Source organism: Dromaius novaehollandiae, chromosome 1 (assembly GCF_036370855.1).
Source record: "Dromaius novaehollandiae isolate bDroNov1 chromosome 1, bDroNov1.hap1, whole genome shotgun sequence".
NCBI lineage: Eukaryota > Metazoa > Chordata > Aves > Casuariiformes > Dromaiidae > Dromaius > Dromaius novaehollandiae.
Window position 1 is genome coordinate 196557231 of NC_088098.1, and position 18469 is coordinate 196575699.

Here is an 18469-nt window from a genome sequence, read left to right on the forward strand (position 1 = left end):
CAGGCTTCCCACACATGGAGTATTGTCCTGTTCGAACGAAAAGGCCACTGAGTAACTCCTGCATCCACCTGCATCGAACTAACAGTAACATCTCTAGCATCTGGGATTTTAGAGAGGAAGCACTGAGCCTTACCACAGAGGAAGGTGGTCTTTTCCCCTTCCTTTTCCTGTGTATTTGCCATCCATTAGCACCCCCCTTTTTCCTCTTTAGTTGTCTCCATGTTTGCTTCAGAAATGGGCTTGCTCCTTCGCTCGACCTGTTAACTCAATGGCAGCTGTTAATGTGAATACCCAAGTGCTGGATTTGAAAATGAAGTGTATGAAATTTATTATTACGGGCCAGATCCAAAGGGTTCAGAGTATCAATTTCGAAAGCAAAAAATCTCATTTCAGGAAGCATGGATACTACTAATTTGTCATAGAGCTGTTTCTAGTCAACTAGGTGTTTCAACAAATAGTGGAACTAATCCAACTGCATTTGTTTAGTTTGTTGTTAAACCATTTTCATGTGGTATGCCTATGTTGTCCTCTGGGGATTTGCTTTGTTGAAAATGAATGAGGTATAAAGGATGATTAATCTTCTTTTTTAAAAAATAATTGGCAGCAAATCAACAGCCACCTACCTTGCCTGAAGGAGAGATCACTACTATTGAAATTCATCGGTCCAATCCTTATATTGAATTAGGAATTAGCATAGTGGGTGGCAATGAAACGCCTTTGATCAACATTGTTATTCAAGAGGTTTATCGAGATGGGATCATTGCCAGAGATGGAAGACTTCTTGCTGGAGACCAAATACTTCAAGTATGGAATCTAATTACATATTCTGTCTGCTTGCATTGCACTCAGTTGTTGCAGAACTGCCGGTTAAATGAAATGGGAGATTTCCTTGTCAGACTGTGTTGTGTAAATGTTAGCTTTGCAATTATCAGTTGGAAGGCAAAATAATATTCAGAGCAGAGCCTGTTGCTGTAGTTCTTTGGCCTGTGATGCTTCATGTTGTTCATGGGACCAGCCTCCTAGAATTACTTTTCCTCCTTAGCATCTCTTACCCATTTTTAAAACCTGAGTTTATTTTTCAGTTTTTAAATGTTGCAGGGTATGCTCTCTATTTCGACTTTATGCCTGCTTTCCAAGGAAACCGAAGTTTACTTTGCTTACCAAATTGGCTTAGTTTTCCCTGTGTAAAAAGCACTTGCAGGCCATAAGACTGACTTTATCATTTTAATCTGACTTCAATGTTACCTTCCAATAGACTATGCAGTTGATCTGCATCTTTTAGATTTGTAAAAGAGAGAGAGTCTGATATTCTTCACTGGCATGATTTGAAGCAGGATGCTCTAAATATTTTGTCACAAAATTTAAATAAACAGTTAAAATGGAAGTTAGTTATGATAGAGTCTGTATTTTTGTTACAACTTTAAGTAACAAACCAAAGACAGTGTTAAAAATTCTAATTCTGTTGATTTCAGAAGTTTTTAATTTTAGCTTGAGAGGAGGGGTTATTTACGGTATTCCTAAGAAGGTACGTAAATTCTACGTATGACAGGACAGTCCTCTCCATCTTTTTTGAATCATTCCACCTGAAACAAATACAATATCATAACTTCAAAATGACTTCAATGCGAACGTTTGCTTTTGATCTGTTAACCTAAGATCAGTCCAAAAGTTGTATCGGTCTTTTTCTATTTCACTGTTTTTTAAATCCAGCAGATGGAAGTAGCTTAAATATTTTAGTTCCCCTTGAAATAAAACTAGCCTGCACTGCAGAAAAATAGTCTCTTTTGAGAAACATTTTCCTCTCTTTGAGTGTTACAAGAGTAACTGGTCAAGAAAGAAGCCCAAGAGTTTTCCAAAATATTGTCTTTTTACAAGCAATTGCAGGCACTGATTGAATGCTGCATAATTTATTTCAATACTCCAGGTCTCTCTTTGCTTGCCAGAACAGGGAGCTTGTCACAAGCTTTGGAAATTCTTGCCATTTGGGCAGGTGTCAGTTATAATTTCCAAAGCCATAAGCAGCTATAAATTGGCTATAAATAGGATTTATAAGCTGCAGTTCGCGAGGAGCTGGCACTGCGGCTGTCGGACTGCAGGAGAGCGTTCATCAGGGTCCTTTTGCCACGGTGAGGAGAAGGTACAGGGGGTAAAAGCCAAACTTCTTGGAAGTTACATCATCTTTATTGCTTTGAATTTCCCTGCGCAGGTGCTGAGCTCTTGCATTAAAATTACTAGGCTTAGTCTCTGCGGGCTGTGATTAAGCACGGAGTTGGATGTTGTCAGGGTTTCACACTTCACTCGCGTGTTTTTGAGTGTGTCTTCAAAGACTTTTATGAGCAGTAAAGGGCTAAAAGAAAGCCAGAAAGAATTGTGAGGTGAAGCTTAGCCTTTTTTTGCCCAGTCAAAGTAGTGTTATTCCTTTCAAGATCTAAGGGAACAGCATTTAATAACTGTTACTGTGCCTGTTGTAACCGGGTGTCAAGTACAGCATATAGACAGGTGCCTAACATTTTCAAAGCGGTCTAACAAATTGTCCCTTTTTTTTTGTACTGGACTACAACTGGAGTTCATGTAAAATATATTCCAGTGAGAATGTAGTTTTACAAGAGATGTCCAGGTTGTTTTATTTGGGAAAAAATGTACCCTATTGTAGAATAAAAAATTAAGATTTATTGCATATTTTCTTTTATGCCCTTGGACTGCTTCCGTATTTTATGTATTTACTTTAGCTAGTGATAGCTAAAATAAAACTAAATTTAATTTAATGGCTCTGGCAGATGAGACCTAATGGGTTTCAGCCTTGTTTTTTCCAGCTGTGCATCTTTTCTCTCAGCTCAGGATTGCTGCTCAGCGAGGAGCAGTAGCAGGAAAGGGCACGTCTGCGCCTTCGCTCCCCGGGTCGGTGTCTGAGCTCCTGGGGCTGCCGCAGCGGCGAGTTTGCACGAGGCATCAGGCTGCAAACGGAGGAGGCTGAGCAGGGACGTGCCGCCCGTTTTGCTGCTGGGCTGGCAGCCCCTCGCAGGGGTAGGGCACAGGCAGGTAGAGCTACACCTTCGCGGTGCTAAAGCCCCCGCAGCTACCTTGTTTGGAGTTCGCCCCCCGGAGCAACTCAACCTCGATGCATGACATAAATGTGACTGCGGTTATACATAGATTTCTGGGTCCTTTCTCTTCCCATGATTTTTTTTTTTTAAAAATCATACTACTACTAGTATGTTGTGGGAAATTGCAAATTTATATTTTTACTTAGTTAGGTTGCAATGGGGAGCATTAAAAGGCCTAGCTAAAGCAGCTCAGCATAGTCTATTTTATATTAGTTTTCATCTACTGAAATTAGGGGCATGGTGAGGCTCTTTTCCAACAAGTCATAGTAGCATATGTTAAGGATGAAGTTTCACGGTTAGTTTTGAGCCTTTTACTTCTTGCAAAACAAGCAAGTATTGCTTTTGTGAGGTGGTGTGTTTTGTTTTGGGGTTTTTTGGTGTTTTCTCCCAAATCTCATGTCTCCATCAATTTTTATGGTAAATTTGTAATGCAAGAAAAGACTGAAGATAACTGATCTTTGTATCAGTGTGGGCCACGTGACAAGCAGAATTCTTGTTTATACTGCAGGAGAGCTTGATCTGTTTTTCATTTACAATTAAATTATGAGGGATACAAGTTGTGAGTCTGAAACCTTGACCTTAACCAAGTCAGAGGAGGAACTCCTAAGTTCACACTAAGACTTCAGAGCTAGTAAATCCATTTCTTCTGTCTTAATGAACCAATTTGTTTTGGATTTCAACTTTTTTAAAATCTTCCCTTCGTGGAAGTACTGCATTTTGTTAGATGTTAGCTTTCCTTAGAGATTTGGATGTGTTCTTTTTAAAGCTATTATTTTATAGTTTAAAGTGACAATGTGCTTGATGCTGGAAGCACACAGAAAAAGTTCTTGCCCTGAAGATCAAGCAGGGTAAAGACCTAAAGACAGTCTAATACAAATGTGGGAGGCTGGGAGAGCAGAAAGCTTGGAATGTATTGATGGAAGGTGTTCACTGTTAGATGGATGCTGTTGCTTTTGTGAGAAATGGGCTTGTACCTTGAGCAGCAAAGTGAGTTTGCAGGAAAGGCTGGAAGGAAGCGAGAGGACTCCCAGCACAGATAGGTAGATCACTCCAAAGCAGGGGTTTTTTGAGTTTTGCAGTGAGATCTGAGTTTAGTTTTGGGGAGTTTATTTCCATAGCCAGGAACAATTAAACACATATGGATATTATTCTGATCTTTTTGGTTTTGTTTTGCAGGTCAATAGCTTTGACATCAGCAATGTGTCGCACAACCATGCTCGAGCTGTTCTTTCCCAGCCCTGCACAGTGCTGCATCTCACCGTGCTCAGAGAGAGGCGATTTGGGAGCCGCACACACAACCACGCGGAGAACACCAGCTCCTTGCGGGAGGACAGCTTTCAAGTGACGCTGCACAAGCGCGACTCCAGCGAGCAGCTTGGCATTAAACTCGTACGCAGAACAGATGAGCCAGGAGTTTTTATTCTCGACCTTTTGGAAGGGGGATTGGCTGCTCAAGACGGCAGGCTCTGCAGCAATGACCGAGTACTTGCCATCAATGGACATGACTTGAAGCATGGGACACCCGAACTTGCTGCTCAGGTTATACAGGTAATTTGTGTTCCCTGAGTCCTTTGCTCAACTTTATTTCTTGGGGGAAGCCCTTGGTAGAGCCTGCCCCAGACAGAACAGCTTGTGTATAATACCTAAAAGCCTGCAACAGTGCTATTCATTGTGATTTATTGTGATCTGCTTTGGCACCTAACAGACGAATTCCACCTCATTAGAGATGAAAAGCACAATAGTCTTTCTGAACGTACTGCCTGAAGGTTAGAAGACTGCTATGTGAGCTAGGAGTGTACAGTGTAGCCAATTGCTTAGTAGAAAAAAAATATGTATTATAGTACTTCTGTACACACTGCAGTTTTCATCTCTACATCTCAGTAAGCTCTATTAGAAGTGGGTATTGTTTTGTACTGATTTGCCTGCGCATAGATATGGGACTTAAAACAGCAAAGTGATTTGCCAGAGTTCATGCAGGCAACAAGTAGCAGCTGGGAACAAAAAATAGGTCTTCCATTAGTCCCATCCAATAAAACTTGTTTCTTGAGTATTAGGAAAGGCTCTTCCAAATGACTGGCTCTGCTCTGAACACTAGTGAATATTGGCCAAAGCTTGATACAGTCTAACACATTACCTCTCCCTGTTCCTGCAGGAAAACCTGTACTGCTTTCCTTCTAGTCTATAAGGAAACAGCTGCAGCACATTGCTACTTCCTGCTGACTGGATATTGGTAAAAATTACTCTGGTTTTAGTAAAGTCAGAATAGCCCAGTAGCAGGTTGCTTAACCCCCAATTCCAGTGCCAAATAGAGAACTGTGATTCTGATGGGTAGTAAATACTTGTTTCAGATTTCATTTTAAGAGTTTCCATTGCAGGTAAAGGAAAATAATAATGATCTGGGAGATTTTAGTGTCAGTTTCCCAGTTTCTGGACACAGTGAAGCGGTCAGAATTTTACACTGCATAACTTTTATATATTGAGGTGTGTTTTTGTGGGAAGAGAAGGATATTTCATTTAATAACTGGTATTCGAATCTCCTGTATTTCCAAAACTCAAGAATTTGGTGGTCTGCCCATATATGCCATCTTTCTCTGAAGTCTCTTCAGGAAATACCAGAGGTGTGTAGAAGTTGTGACAGAAATCAGCAGACTTGGAGCTGTCATGCATGCGTTTCTTTCTTTTATTGTTGCATGATTGTGTTGCAGAAGTTCCTAGAGACTGCAAGTGGAATTTGGGGATTCCATGTGTTTGGAGCTTCATAACACGAAGTGAGAAATGGTCTTTTTTACAAAGCATTTCCAGCTGATAAAGTTACAACATCGGGGAAAAGGTTAAAATCCCCTCCACTGTATAGACAGGGAATTGCAGCAAGAAGCCAGTAAGAGACTGTGCAGAGCAAGAAGTTTGTGGCACCCCAAGGAGCTGAAAAACAACTTTTGCTGTCTCCTTTTCTCATATTTGATCATATGATTCCCTCCCCTTGGCTAGTAATCAATACCGTAGCAACTTCATTATTTTATTTTATATATTCCACAGGCCAGTGGGGAGAGAGTGAATCTGATCATCTCTAGACCCATGAAGTCACAGATGGTCAGTATTATCCGAGACACAGGGACTCATAACAGCAACCCACAGCAGCACCAGACCCAACAGCTGTTTCACAGCAGACCCAACTCACATAAGGTTGGTATTTCCCTCTCTAAGACAGAGATAGTTTTACTCTTGTGGTGGTCTGAATGTGTAAAAAGGCGAAAGAGTTATGTCTTTTTTTGACTTAAAAATCAGAGAAGACTTCGAGTACTCAAGTCCTGCCTTATGTCAGGAGCAGGAATGAAAGATACACAACAGCATTTCAATATTTTTTGGAATTGCTGACTGCAGTGGCAAAAGCAAGTTCTCTGAACTCATGCAGCTGTAGCTGTAAGACTTTGTACGAGATAGCGGGCAGTGTGTTACTGCCACATGGGAGGCCTCTCATTCAAGAGCGTTCTTTTTTCTGCCGCTGTGCTGGCTGCAACCAGCAGGGACAGGAGATTTGGCATATGCCATCTGGTATATAAAGAGCACATAAGAGGATTGTGTTATCTCCTCCATGAGCCAGCAGTGCTGGCTGTGAGGCTGCTGACTCTTGTAGGGTGCAGGTGGGAAAGAAAGGTAGAATGAAGCGACTTCCACAAACCTAGTGGCAAATTATCCAGAAGACCTGCAGAAATAAAACCCGTGCTTCCGCTGTTCTTGTAGTTAGAAAAATACAGCTTCTCACTATTGAGGCTTTGTGAAATAATTGTCATGTTGATCTGTGTTGATCAAACCACCTTTTCCTCCTATCCGCTCTGTTTGTATCACTGTTTTATATCATACTTCTGTTGGAGCATTTACATGTGTTGATAGTGTTTTCCTTTAAATGTTTGGGTAATTTCAGAAGAGAACAAGAGATGCTCCAGTGAGAAAGTCAAGAAGCTTGTTTTCCTCCTGAGAGCCAAAGATCAGGCTCCTGAACGCCTGAACCCACTTTCCATCTACCAATATATGTGTACTCAGATTACACTTCCAAAGTTGATTCACTGGCCAAGGTGTTTTCCGTAGCATATCAATATCATCTGTGGGCTCTTCCAGAGTAGTAAATCTCTTATAACCACCGGTGATATCCATGCTAGACTGTTCCTAGGTTTCATATAATTTATCGTGGATTACATAAAAGTAATCTACGGTTGGTTTAGAAGTCTGTTAGCTTAAAAAATATTTATGTAATTGCATGGCACTAGTCAATTAGTCCTGAAGCCTGAAGAATTAAAAAAGAATTGTGTTTGTAAGCTATGATATATATGTGCAGCTATGTATGTGATTGACATGTATATGCAGGGAGCAGACTAAATCAGAAGTAGCATGTGGTGCTGAAGATGGAATAAAGCACTGTTCCATTTTCCAAGAAATGGCAGGGAAATATAGAAGTATTTGTATTTGGAAGAATCTTCTGGGTTATTCCTTTTTTCCGTTATTTTGAATTCCTTTCAAGTATTCTGTTGGTTTAAGATGTTACTACAGGTGAATGTTCAGTGGTTTGAATGTATTACTGAATATCCTGAAGAGGAAAGGCTTGAACTTAATAAAATACATCTTGATTCAGGTTTAAATCCTTTTGATGGCACAAAACAAAATAGGGGCTGAACTTTACAGTTCAGGTGTTAGAAAATGAAATACAGTGTTCTCTTCTTGCTCCAGGTTTGAGACATCATTAAACTCATTAAGGGGCCTGGACATCCATTAACAGCCTATAGCACTGAGTGGCCTTAGCCACTTTGTGCTCTGAGAGATTCTCCATATCAGCTGCAAAAGAAAACATGGCATATAAGGACTTTAAACATTTCTTCTTTGTGATCATGAAAGCACATGTGTTTTCATTTCTTTTGGATCTTCTTTGTAGTTTTGGGTCACATTTGACTTACAAATGAGGAAATACTGATGTTCAACAAACTTCAAAAGATTTGTTTCTGTTTTTTGTCTAGCCTTTTGAGCATATGGTTTTATAGCACAGTCCTAAAATTTAGCGTATTCCGATGTAGAAGCTGAGAGAAATCAGAGTCAGATTTTCAGGATGGACCTTCATAAACTTCCTGAGTGAGTGGTAACTACTTGAGTGTTTTTTTTCTTTTTTCAAGTCAATTCACTCTATGGCCTTAATCCTTTTAAACCAATCTGTTAAAGTGCCAAAATATAGCTTTGAGGTGTATTTAGTTGTGTTTTGGTTTTGTTTTGTTTTGTTAAGTTTTAACAACATGATTTATCCCTGTCAACAGGATCTCTCCCAGTGTGTTACATGCCAAGAAAAGCACATTACTGTGAAAAAAGAGCCACATGAATCTCTTGGAATGACAGTGGCAGGAGGCAGAGGCAGCAAAAGTGGTGAACTGCCCATCTTCGTTACAAGTGTACAACCTCATGGGTGTTTGGCGAGAGATGGCAGGATTAAACGAGGTAGGACTTGGCTTTCCTGGTGGCAGAGTGGCTTCTGATTGCTTTTTGATGAGTTTATTCTCTGAAAGCAGGTGGTGTCATAAAGTCTTTTAATAGATGTAGCAAAGCAGTCATAGATGCTTCTCTTTGTGTTTCGGTAATGGAAACACAGTGTGTAGCATCCCTCTTCCTCCTTGCCTAGGAAAGGGATGTTTAGAGAATGATAGCAAGGGAAGTGGATGAGACCAGGAAATGTCTGCCTAAATTCTTTAAAGCTGACTATAACCAGCCTGAGCAGCGGGCCTGGTGTGATGCTTTGCACTGTGGCGCACACATCCTGTTTTCGTGCCTGACGCTGTTTGAGGAACCTCCGCTCCCCAGTATATGGGCTGCACAGCCCAGCTAGTCCTGCTGCAGTCGCAGCTCACCTGAGCCAACTGTCACACCCAGAGCTGCTTCAGTAAATCACCTGGTTCCTGAAAGCTTTCTCCTCCTTTGCGTGGCGCAGCTTGGGCTTACAGATCTTCAGATGTGCTGCAGCGCCCATCTGTGTTCCTAGGCTTTCAGGAAGGGTGTAGGGGGGCTAGATGGAAGAGATTAGACTCGATGTAGATAAAGACAGCCCTGACTGAGCAAGGTAAAACATTCGAAGATTAAAACATGTTGTGCCGTATGTGAAACAAAGATGTGTGATGCAACTGCATGTGGGATCTCCATGATTCAGAGTTCACAGAATTTCAGACTGTCTTAAGAAAGAATTGAAGGGGGAAAAAAAAGTCACAAAGTGCAAATTTAAAAGGAACAGCATGGGGTCCTCCTTATATGCTTCTGAGATACGGGCTTTTACACCCACACATCAGTGTGTATCCTTTCTTTTTCCAAACTTCTTTGAAAAATACACTTGATGGAAGTATTGCAATTGCTGTTTCATTATGTAACATTAAAGTAACATTAAAGCCACAGCAAAAACAAAAGTGATTTCAAGTTAAGCTGTCACCTCAACTTCAGCTTTCCTTGGGAGGCAAAAGCTTTTAAAAGATTGAAAGAGTCTCTTTCCAAACATGAACCAAATGTTCTCACTTTTGCTTTGCATTTGATGGCTTTTGTTGATATGTGAGATATTGTATGAAGGAGAAGACTGTTACTGCTTGGACAGTAAACAACATTTTTCTTTTTACCCTGACACCTTTTAAAAATATTCTGAAATAAAAGTTTGTGGTAATTTTTTTAGTGTCTTGGACTCCTTCCAGATTATATCTTTGTACAGATGTTCTTTCTTCCTTTTAACAGATTGTTTTTTGTACTAACCTTTCCAGTAGCCCTTGATTTTCTTTTTGAGTATCTGAATAACAAGTTCAAAAAAGCAGGAGATCTGAAATACTCTATGGAGCCTCACTTATCTGTAAGATTTAGTTACTTTGTGGTGCCTCTATTGTTCTTTTCATCATTTTTCCTTCCATTTTAAAGATGGAGTGGACCTAAGATATATCACTGAGAGCAATTCTGTAATGACATCTGCAGTAGCAGTTGCTGTAGAGATGCATGATATGCTTACGTAATTTCTATCTCAAATTTTCAGGGCAATATTACTATAGAAGCCACAGCATTTGATATGTTTTGCTGAAATAAACAATAGAGATCCAGTTTTATACACTAATGTTTTAAGCTGGCCATATAAGGCTTCAGGGTTAACACATTGCTATTCACATGCTGAAGCTGGTAGTTCAGATGGTCTTAGCTTCAAAAAATAGTGTTAAATGAAACTCTGGTGAGAGAGGTGCTGTATGTCGGAGTGGTTCTGACAGGCTGACATGTTCTTACTTGTGCCTTTAAATAGGTGATGTGTTGCTGAATATCAATGGCATTGATTTGACTAACCTCAGTCACAGCGAGGCAGTAGCCATGCTGAAAGCCAGTGCTGCCTCTTCGGTAGTTGCCCTGAAAGCACTAGAAGTCCAGATTGTAGAAGAACAACCCCAATCTAACGAAGAACAACTGAGTACTATCAGTGAAAATGAATATGATGCCAGTTGGTCACCATCATGGGTCATGTGGCTGGGACTTCCAAGGTACTGAATTTATTAATGAAGCAATTAATTACCTGTTTTAAGCTAAGTCTGAGAGAGATACAAAAGCAAGGGCAGTATTGCTTGCAGTGCATCTCCTCTTATTTCTGCCTGACCAACCACCTCAGCTATATTCAGTTTGCAGTGTGCTCACAAAGAGGTTTGTGAACAGGAGCAATATTTTCTTAGCAAACTGGAAGATGGATAGACTTGGTTTATCCCTTCATAGACTGTATTAACTACTCAAGTGATTCTTCTCATTGAATACCAGTCATCTTCTCTGTCCCTTAACCATATCATAACTTCCAGTAGAATATTTTAAAACCAGAGAGGTTGTTAATAAAAAAACACTAAATATTTACCCAAGTTTCTCTGTGCTAATCCACTACTTAAATTTACAAGGCCAAATAAATAACTTTATAATGTTGAATCAGACTCTCCAGTCTGTTTTTACACAAGTCTTTTGCAGACATACAAATCCTTGTGTATTTTTTCAAGAACACACTACCGTGTCTGCCAAACACAGAAACTCTTTCAGATTTGCAGCAAGCTCCCTCCCTTTCCCTAATTTGCAGTCTACTTGACATCACCATGTTTCATTTTTACTGTTCTGTTTTTCACACTCTTATGGCTACAGCTATAAACTCATTCTGGCAATGCCTGCTATCAAGAAGAGCTCCTACTACAGTGAATGATGTTGTTAACCTGCACAGTCTGACTAAAGTTAATTCCTTTGCCTTTGACATCATTGCCAGGTTCAAGCCTGTAGTTTAAGCATCAAACAACAAGAACGAAGTATGTTGGTAGGAGAATATGGTCTGAAGATAACAGAACAAAGATTTCATTTTTTAATTTATTTTCTGAGCTTTTCTGTCAATACATTAGTATGATATAGTTTTCCATTTGAATATTAATTAGTTATGTAATCTCAATATAGAGCTCTCAGCTTTGGTAAATGAGTCTGCTTTCCATGCCTTAGCAGCAGTTTATTGCTTATATACTTGTATGACCATGTGTTGCCCCTTAAGTTGTATCTTATGCACTGTGCTGCTACTCTTTAAAGAGTACTGAAGATCAGTGAAGAACTTGGCATTGTTTTTGGTGTTTTGTTTTTTTTACCCATAAGTTAATTTCCAAGTTCTTTTTTTTTTAATTGCAGTCTTTATTTCATTGTCAAGAAATAATTTTCACTGGGGAAGATAACACATATGCCAGTACTGTTAGTGGAACGTTGTCTGGATTACTTACATTCTACGTAAACAAAATGGTTATTCATTTCTAATATTTTTATTACTGGTGATGCAGTTCAGAGACAGAGAAGACAATGCATGGTTTTTTAGATCTTCACTTAAAGCTGAAAGAGCCTAAACTGGCTGGGGGTGGAAAAAAAACACACTGCATTTTTAGCTTGCAAACTACACATGGATATCCATTTCCCACCCACAGTTTTGCCACCTGTGAAATCCCTACAATACCACTTTATTACTATCAGTTTACAGCATTAACTATATTTAAATAATTATCTAGTATTACATTATTTCTTTTTAACCTTGTTTCTGTCTCAGGAGTGTGGGGTTTTTTTTCGTAATGAGTTTCAATATTGCAAAATTGCTCTGCTGGGAATGGAATACTAATCACCATCCCTCCCCTGCTCTTCCTTGTTTATCGCAGTGGTAATGATGAGACAGCAGGTGTTGTGCCTAATATAAAAATATCTATATGTGGTATACATAGCTTTTTCTCTTTCCATCCTCTGCTTTCATTCCACAGCTGCCTACATAGCTGCCATGATGTAGTGCTGCGGCGGAGCAATTTAGGAAGCTGGGGTTTCAGCATTGTCGGTGGCTATGAGGAGAACCACACAAACCAGCCTTTCTTCATTAAAACGATTGTTCTTGGAACACCAGCGTACTTTGACGGAAGATTAAAGTAAGCTAAACTAACAGTAATAATACTCTTTTCAACAGCTATGTGCTGGTGCAACTAGTTGCTTAATGAAATACACTGTAGCACCTGGTTACATCCAGGTGCTAGCGTGCTTGTGCAACTCACTAGTGCTTTGCCTCCCTAATGAGTGTGATGCAGGGAAGAAAGGAAGATTTCTGCTGGGGAAAAGGTATCTGTCAGAGTGCTAGAACCTCTGCCATCTCCTGTCCTCTTCCCCAACTGCAGTGTTGATAAACTGCACCTACAGTGTCACCTACAGTTTCCATCTCCTTTGGTTCTTTAACTCTTCTTTTAAGCTGTAAGACATTGCAAAATGTGTATATCCAGGACTAGCTAGTTCTGTAATATTTTTGTCCTCTTAGAGAATAGCTAAAAATTTAGAAAGAACTTCTTTCTGTACAATGGGGATAACTGCTAGCATGCTTTCATAAAGCCTTCTGAAACGCCTGCTGAAAACTCCAGTATTAAAGATGGGTGCTGCAGCTTTAAAGGAAAGGTGCACAAGTAGATGGAAAAGTCAGTACCTCTGAAAAGATCGCTAAGGAACAGTGTCCCTACTCCTGAGAGTTATTAGTAGGTGGGAAAGACATTGATAAATGAGTGAGTTCAGTGGAGACCACCAAGATAGTCAGGGCTAGGGCACTTCCCCTGTGAGGAGAGGCTGGGGGAACTGGGCTTGGCTGGGGGAACTCTACTCCAGCCTGGAGCAGAGATGGCTTCAGGGACCGGACAGCACCCCCATGCATGAATGGGGAGGGTATTGAGGTGATGGAGCCAGGCTCTTCGCAGCAGCATTTGGCAGGGGGACAAGGGACAACAGGCGCAAGTCACATGAGAGGTTCAGACTGGATATGAGGAGAAACTTTTTCCCCATGAGGTCACCCAGGCATTAGCACAGGTTGCCCAAGGAGGTTGTGCAGTCTCCATCCTTGGAGGTTTTCAAGACTGAACTGGATCAAGCCCTGAGCAACCTGGTCAGATCTCCTGGCTGACCTTACTGTGAGCAGGAGGTTGGAGTAGAGACCTCCTGAGGCCCCTTCCAACCTGAATGATTCTACAACTCTACTTGCCCATTACATTTGGATGCAGTCTCCAGGTCTAGTATGCATATACTCATCTTTAGGCCTATTTAGGATCACTTCAGAATTAGGACTTACAATTCCTGTTAAAGATTCTGTGTTTCATAAACTGGTTATTGCGAAGGTGAGAGTAAAGAATATGCCCTGAGTTTGGGAACGTTATATGAATTGAAGTTTTATGGTGTGATTTTTACATGTAGATTTACTTTAAAAGTAACTTAAGAAAAAGCTATGCTTATGCCTTAAGCCTTGCCAGTAATTGATTTTTCAGTTCAATGACTAAACAAATAAATTAAAAAAAATAGTCTGGCTGGACAAAAAAATACATTTTTGGCCAAGTACGAAATAGTTTGGATTAAAGGAAAGACTTTAGTTCAACCTAAAGCAAATAATTTCAGCTTGGGGAATTAATAACTGGAAGTCTTAACACAAATGAAAATTTAAGTATCATTCTTAAGAAGAAGGAAAGAGTGGCTGTGGTCTACTTACCCCATGGTAACATCCAGCAAAAATACTCTTCTGTGATGTAATGCCCTCTGTTCAGACCTGCTGTGTCCCATTGAGAATACAGACTTAAAAATGGGTTTTCCCAACTACAAGGGAAAGTTCCTTAGGTCCTTCTCCATGAGTTCTTGTGGGGCAGATCTTTTTGAAGCTGTTCCAATTCTGTTTGAATTACTTAAACGTTTTGTTGGGCTAGAGAGAAAGGGAGAGAATAATCCCACCGTCCAATAGTTGAGAGGTGTTTCTACCTGCAGTATCTTTCTGGTAGTGTTTTATAGAAGGTGAAATAACTTCAGCAGAAAGGCTGAGTGAGTGAGACCCCACTCAGTAAAGCATTGTGGTTTGGGTGCTTTCTTGGGTGACAAGATACCAGGCAAAGAATGCATGTTTGGTTCATCCCAGGTTATTATACTAACAGGTAGACAGGAGTTCAAGGACAGCTACTTTTGCCAGCTTGCTGCCTTTGTATATTTATTCTAAAAATCAAAATGTTGAAATGCCCAAATCACTCCCCTCTGTGTGGCATAATATTGATTTCACAGCATTAAGATGTGTTGTTTTACTGTGCTGAGACTATCTCTTTCTGAAGCAGATTCAAAACATTTTTGCTATACTCACTACCAAACCTACTTCCATTCTGTTGGCATTTCTGGGGTTGTGACATTGGTTTCTGAACTTCTGGTCTAAATAGATCTTCCTAACTTTGTGTTACTAATACCATAAGAAAGAACAGGTTGCATTCACACTGTCTAAATTTAGAGACCAAACTAGCCAGCTACTTACCCCAGGCTTCTGCTGTCACTGATAGAAAGAGAATTGCTCTGAGTTATTTTCTGAGGGAGTTTAAGTTAGGCTGCTCTGAGCCTCTCCTCTCTCCACTCTCTGTATAAAAAGCATAGGGAGCCTAGCTGGCTACAGTAATTACAGAATTTCAATGGTTGTGCATGCCCCTACCTACACCAAAGTTGTTTTAGACAGATGCACTCTTTGCTGCATACTTTTGCCAAGCCTGATTTACCGCTGTGTGTCTCTTGTTCCTAATAATGGAGCTACTTAATTTGACAGTGTGCTGATGCTCCAAGTCTTAGAGAAATTCATGTATCAGAATTCTAGCTCTCAAGTGTATGTGGGTGAAAATGGGTTACTAGTCTTACTAGCTTTAGGTTTATTTCAGGAAATATCTACCAGAAGATCATTAGACTTCAAAAAGTCATTTTTTTCTGAATTAAGACACCTATTTTCTCCTCCTTACAGTTGCTTAGCACTCTGAGTGTTGGTCATGCTGCTTCCTCTTCCTCTGCTCTGTCCTAGTGGTGGGCATGGAGAGCTCAGGAGAACATCTTTTTGCCCTCCAGTTTAGTGTCCCCAGTAGCTGAGAGGATCATTTTCAGGGAAAGTCCTGTTCAATCTCGAGTCACATTTCAGTGCTCTGTGGGATGCCAAACACACAGTCAGGTCACCGCGAGGAGATGCCTGAGATGAAACATTGCTTAACGCAGAAAGAATGTAGGTACTTTTATTTTTTAAATCTCTCCCAATCTGATAAAAACTGAAATTTAACCCCATGAGGCAAATTCTCTCAAGGCCAGGAAACAGCAGCCTCCCAAATTCCTGTTCCCTGATTCAAAGCATGGAGACTTCACAGCTTCTCAGTTGAACCATCTACTGTGGGAGGTTTCCAGCCAAATTGTTACATTTGACAAAATCCTAAGCCATTGAAAACAAGATTCTCTATTGGGATGTGGCTGGTAACCGTAAGCTTCATTACTTGCACCTCCTACAGTAAAGGCATGTTTGGTGTAAATGTGTTATGATTCACACAAACAAACATAAATGCTTCTGCCATACGCATGCTATCTCATTATCTTGTTTTTACTACATTAGATCTTTCCAGCTCTCTCCTCACATTTTCCTACAAGCCAGCTCTTAATGCAGAACTATTTTTATATTAGGATTGAAATCCAGTGATTCAAGAATTGCCCAAATGAGTTTCAGTAGGAAAACAGACTAAAAATTGAACCTCTTTTGGTTTTTTTTAGCTCCACTTCAAACCTGATGGAAACCTATTACCCCAGAGATTGTTGTTTGGTGTGTGATAGTTAATTGCAGACCAGTAGTCATCATTTGGTTTTCTTCTTGTGTTTTTTAGGTGTGGTGATATGATTGTTGCTGTAAATGGACTATCAACAGTTGGAATGAGCCATTCTGCACTCGTTCCAATGCTGAAGGAGCAGAGGAACAAAGTAACTTTAACCGTGATTTGCTGGCCTGGAAGCCTCATATAGATTTGTGAAATCAGTCTGGTTCAAGCAGCTTGTTTTTCTAGATAGCTGGCAAAAAAAAAATCTCCTTTATCTTTTTTTCTCCTGTTGATATACAGCTGGTTATAAGCAGGGCCAAAACTGCTGCATTCATTTTTTTCTTTGTTTTCCTTTTTTTCCTATGGGCCTCTCAGACTCACTGTATGTATCTTTCCATCCTGAAATAGCCATTTCTGCCAAGTTTGCTATGTTCATTGCTGATACAAATGCGAATACACACATGCTCACACATAAAAACTCCCATTCCTTTATGGCTTTCTTTGAGCTTTCTCAGTCAGGTAATATTCTTGTAGAGTCAGGAGAAGAACTTAGTGATGCTTTTGGTTTCTCTGAGCAGTCCAAAATTATGTGTAATATATAAATATAATAGCCATGTGCCCATTCTTCACTGAGAAGAGAATGTGTGTCAGTAATGCAGTGACACATCTATCTGCTGCTATGAATCAAAATCAGTTTCCAAAGGTAGGCCTTTTCGTTTTGTAAGCCTGTCCATTTTTGATTCAGTATTTCAGACTCGTTCAGTGAACCCGTGTTACTCATAAGAAATCATTTGGTCCCCATGATTTTTCTTGCAGGGCATCAGTGTTCATAGAAAAGTAGGACAAAAGCCTGATATTACTGGAATTTTTATAATGTGCAATAATTGGACTCTTTGTTAGGAAACTTTAATATATTACAGAGTTTGTATCCTATAATGAAAAGAAATTTGGAAGTAATTACTATTGCAATGCTGGCAAGAATACACATGCCCAAGGTCGCCTTTGAGCTTGCAGTATTAGACTTTACTTTACAAATGAATGTTTTGCTATGTCAGACAATTTTGATGAAAGTTTTTTAAAGTCATTTTTACAGTTTATATTGTAGTTGTCAGCTCTCTTTATTCATGTGTGGAAACAATACTTTGACTTGTACTTTGTAAGTGAGAGAATTATTTACAGGAAGAAAGCAAGCTATTAAGAAAGCATACATTACGGTTTGCAGGTGGGCAGGCTAGGAGGAAGGCTCTTTTCATTCAAGTCCAACTGCAAAGTAAGCTGCAAAGTTCATTCTTATTCTGTCACCTCCTGACAAATGTGCAAATGCCTTGATATAAAATTCTGAAACTATCTGTTTTGCATTTCAGGATTTTTTTCCTTTAGAGAGTACCTGCTATTAAGCTGTCAGTAAGAATAATACTATTTATCTTTGATTGTATTTAGTATTTTTAAAATAAAACCTGTAACTTTTAGACTTTGCCTTTCCATGCTATTTTCAGGCTAATCACCCATTTGTTAAAAAAAAAAGTGGAGGGGGGAGGGAGGTGGAAGGGGACACACAAACTAATTTGCTGACCTGGAGCAAAACCTGTATGTTGTCAGTGTTCGGCATATTTGAAAAAGAGCTTCATTTATAACCCAGTTTCACAACCTGAACTGATGTTATAAATGATCTCTATATTGTATTATTAATTACAAGAGAATGTATTTAAGAATCACAACATATTTCAATTGTGAAGCATGAACTTTATTTTCAAACTTAGCAGTTATAATATTGGGGCATATTATCGCATGTCATTAATTCCAGTAGCTTTGTTTTAAAAAGAAATAAAGTTACTCTTTTGCAAAAAAGTGTAAAAATCTCATATGAATGAAGTGGTTTTATTTCTCTCTGTAATGTATGATATCAGCTTAATTTCATAATATTAAAATACAAGAGAATGTCCTGTACAGTATATTACTGTATTGAGAATCTTTGTTTTTGAAGCAAACACCACAATTATCCGATACATTAACTGAGTTGAGAACACATTTCCTTCTATCTAGAAATACTGTTTAACTGTATTCTTTGCTTTTAACATGAATTTTTTGTAAAGTACATCTTAGCATAGTCTTTAGGGAAGATTTTGACATATGTATTAGACAATGTTTTTTGTTTTAAAAGTAACATTTCATTCGAAACACTACAAAAATCAGATTTTTAGAATTGTTCTTTTATATATATAAGTGTGTGTGTGT

The 18469-nt window shown here is 39.4% G+C and overlaps 1 protein-coding gene across 4 annotated transcripts in view; it reads left to right on the forward strand.

Moving 5' to 3' along the window:
* Positions 1 to 18186, forward strand: part of LNX2 (ligand of numb-protein X 2) — a 60505-nt gene extending 42319 nt beyond the window's left edge. For all 4 annotated transcript variants that reach the window (XM_064504980.1, XM_064504979.1, XM_064504982.1 and 1 more), the window contains exons 4-10: positions 605 to 804; positions 4281 to 4652; positions 6141 to 6287; positions 8402 to 8579; positions 10396 to 10627; positions 12395 to 12553; positions 16304 to 18186. In XM_064504980.1, the coding sequence (XP_064361050.1) occupies positions 605 to 804; positions 4281 to 4652; positions 6141 to 6287; positions 8402 to 8579; positions 10396 to 10627; positions 12395 to 12553; positions 16304 to 16439 (1424 nt within the window). In that variant the 3' untranslated portion in view covers positions 16440 to 18186. The remainder of the gene's footprint in view (positions 1 to 604; positions 805 to 4280; positions 4653 to 6140; positions 6288 to 8401; positions 8580 to 10395; positions 10628 to 12394; positions 12554 to 16303) is intronic.
* The last annotated feature ends 283 nt before the right edge of the window (positions 18187 to 18469 follow it).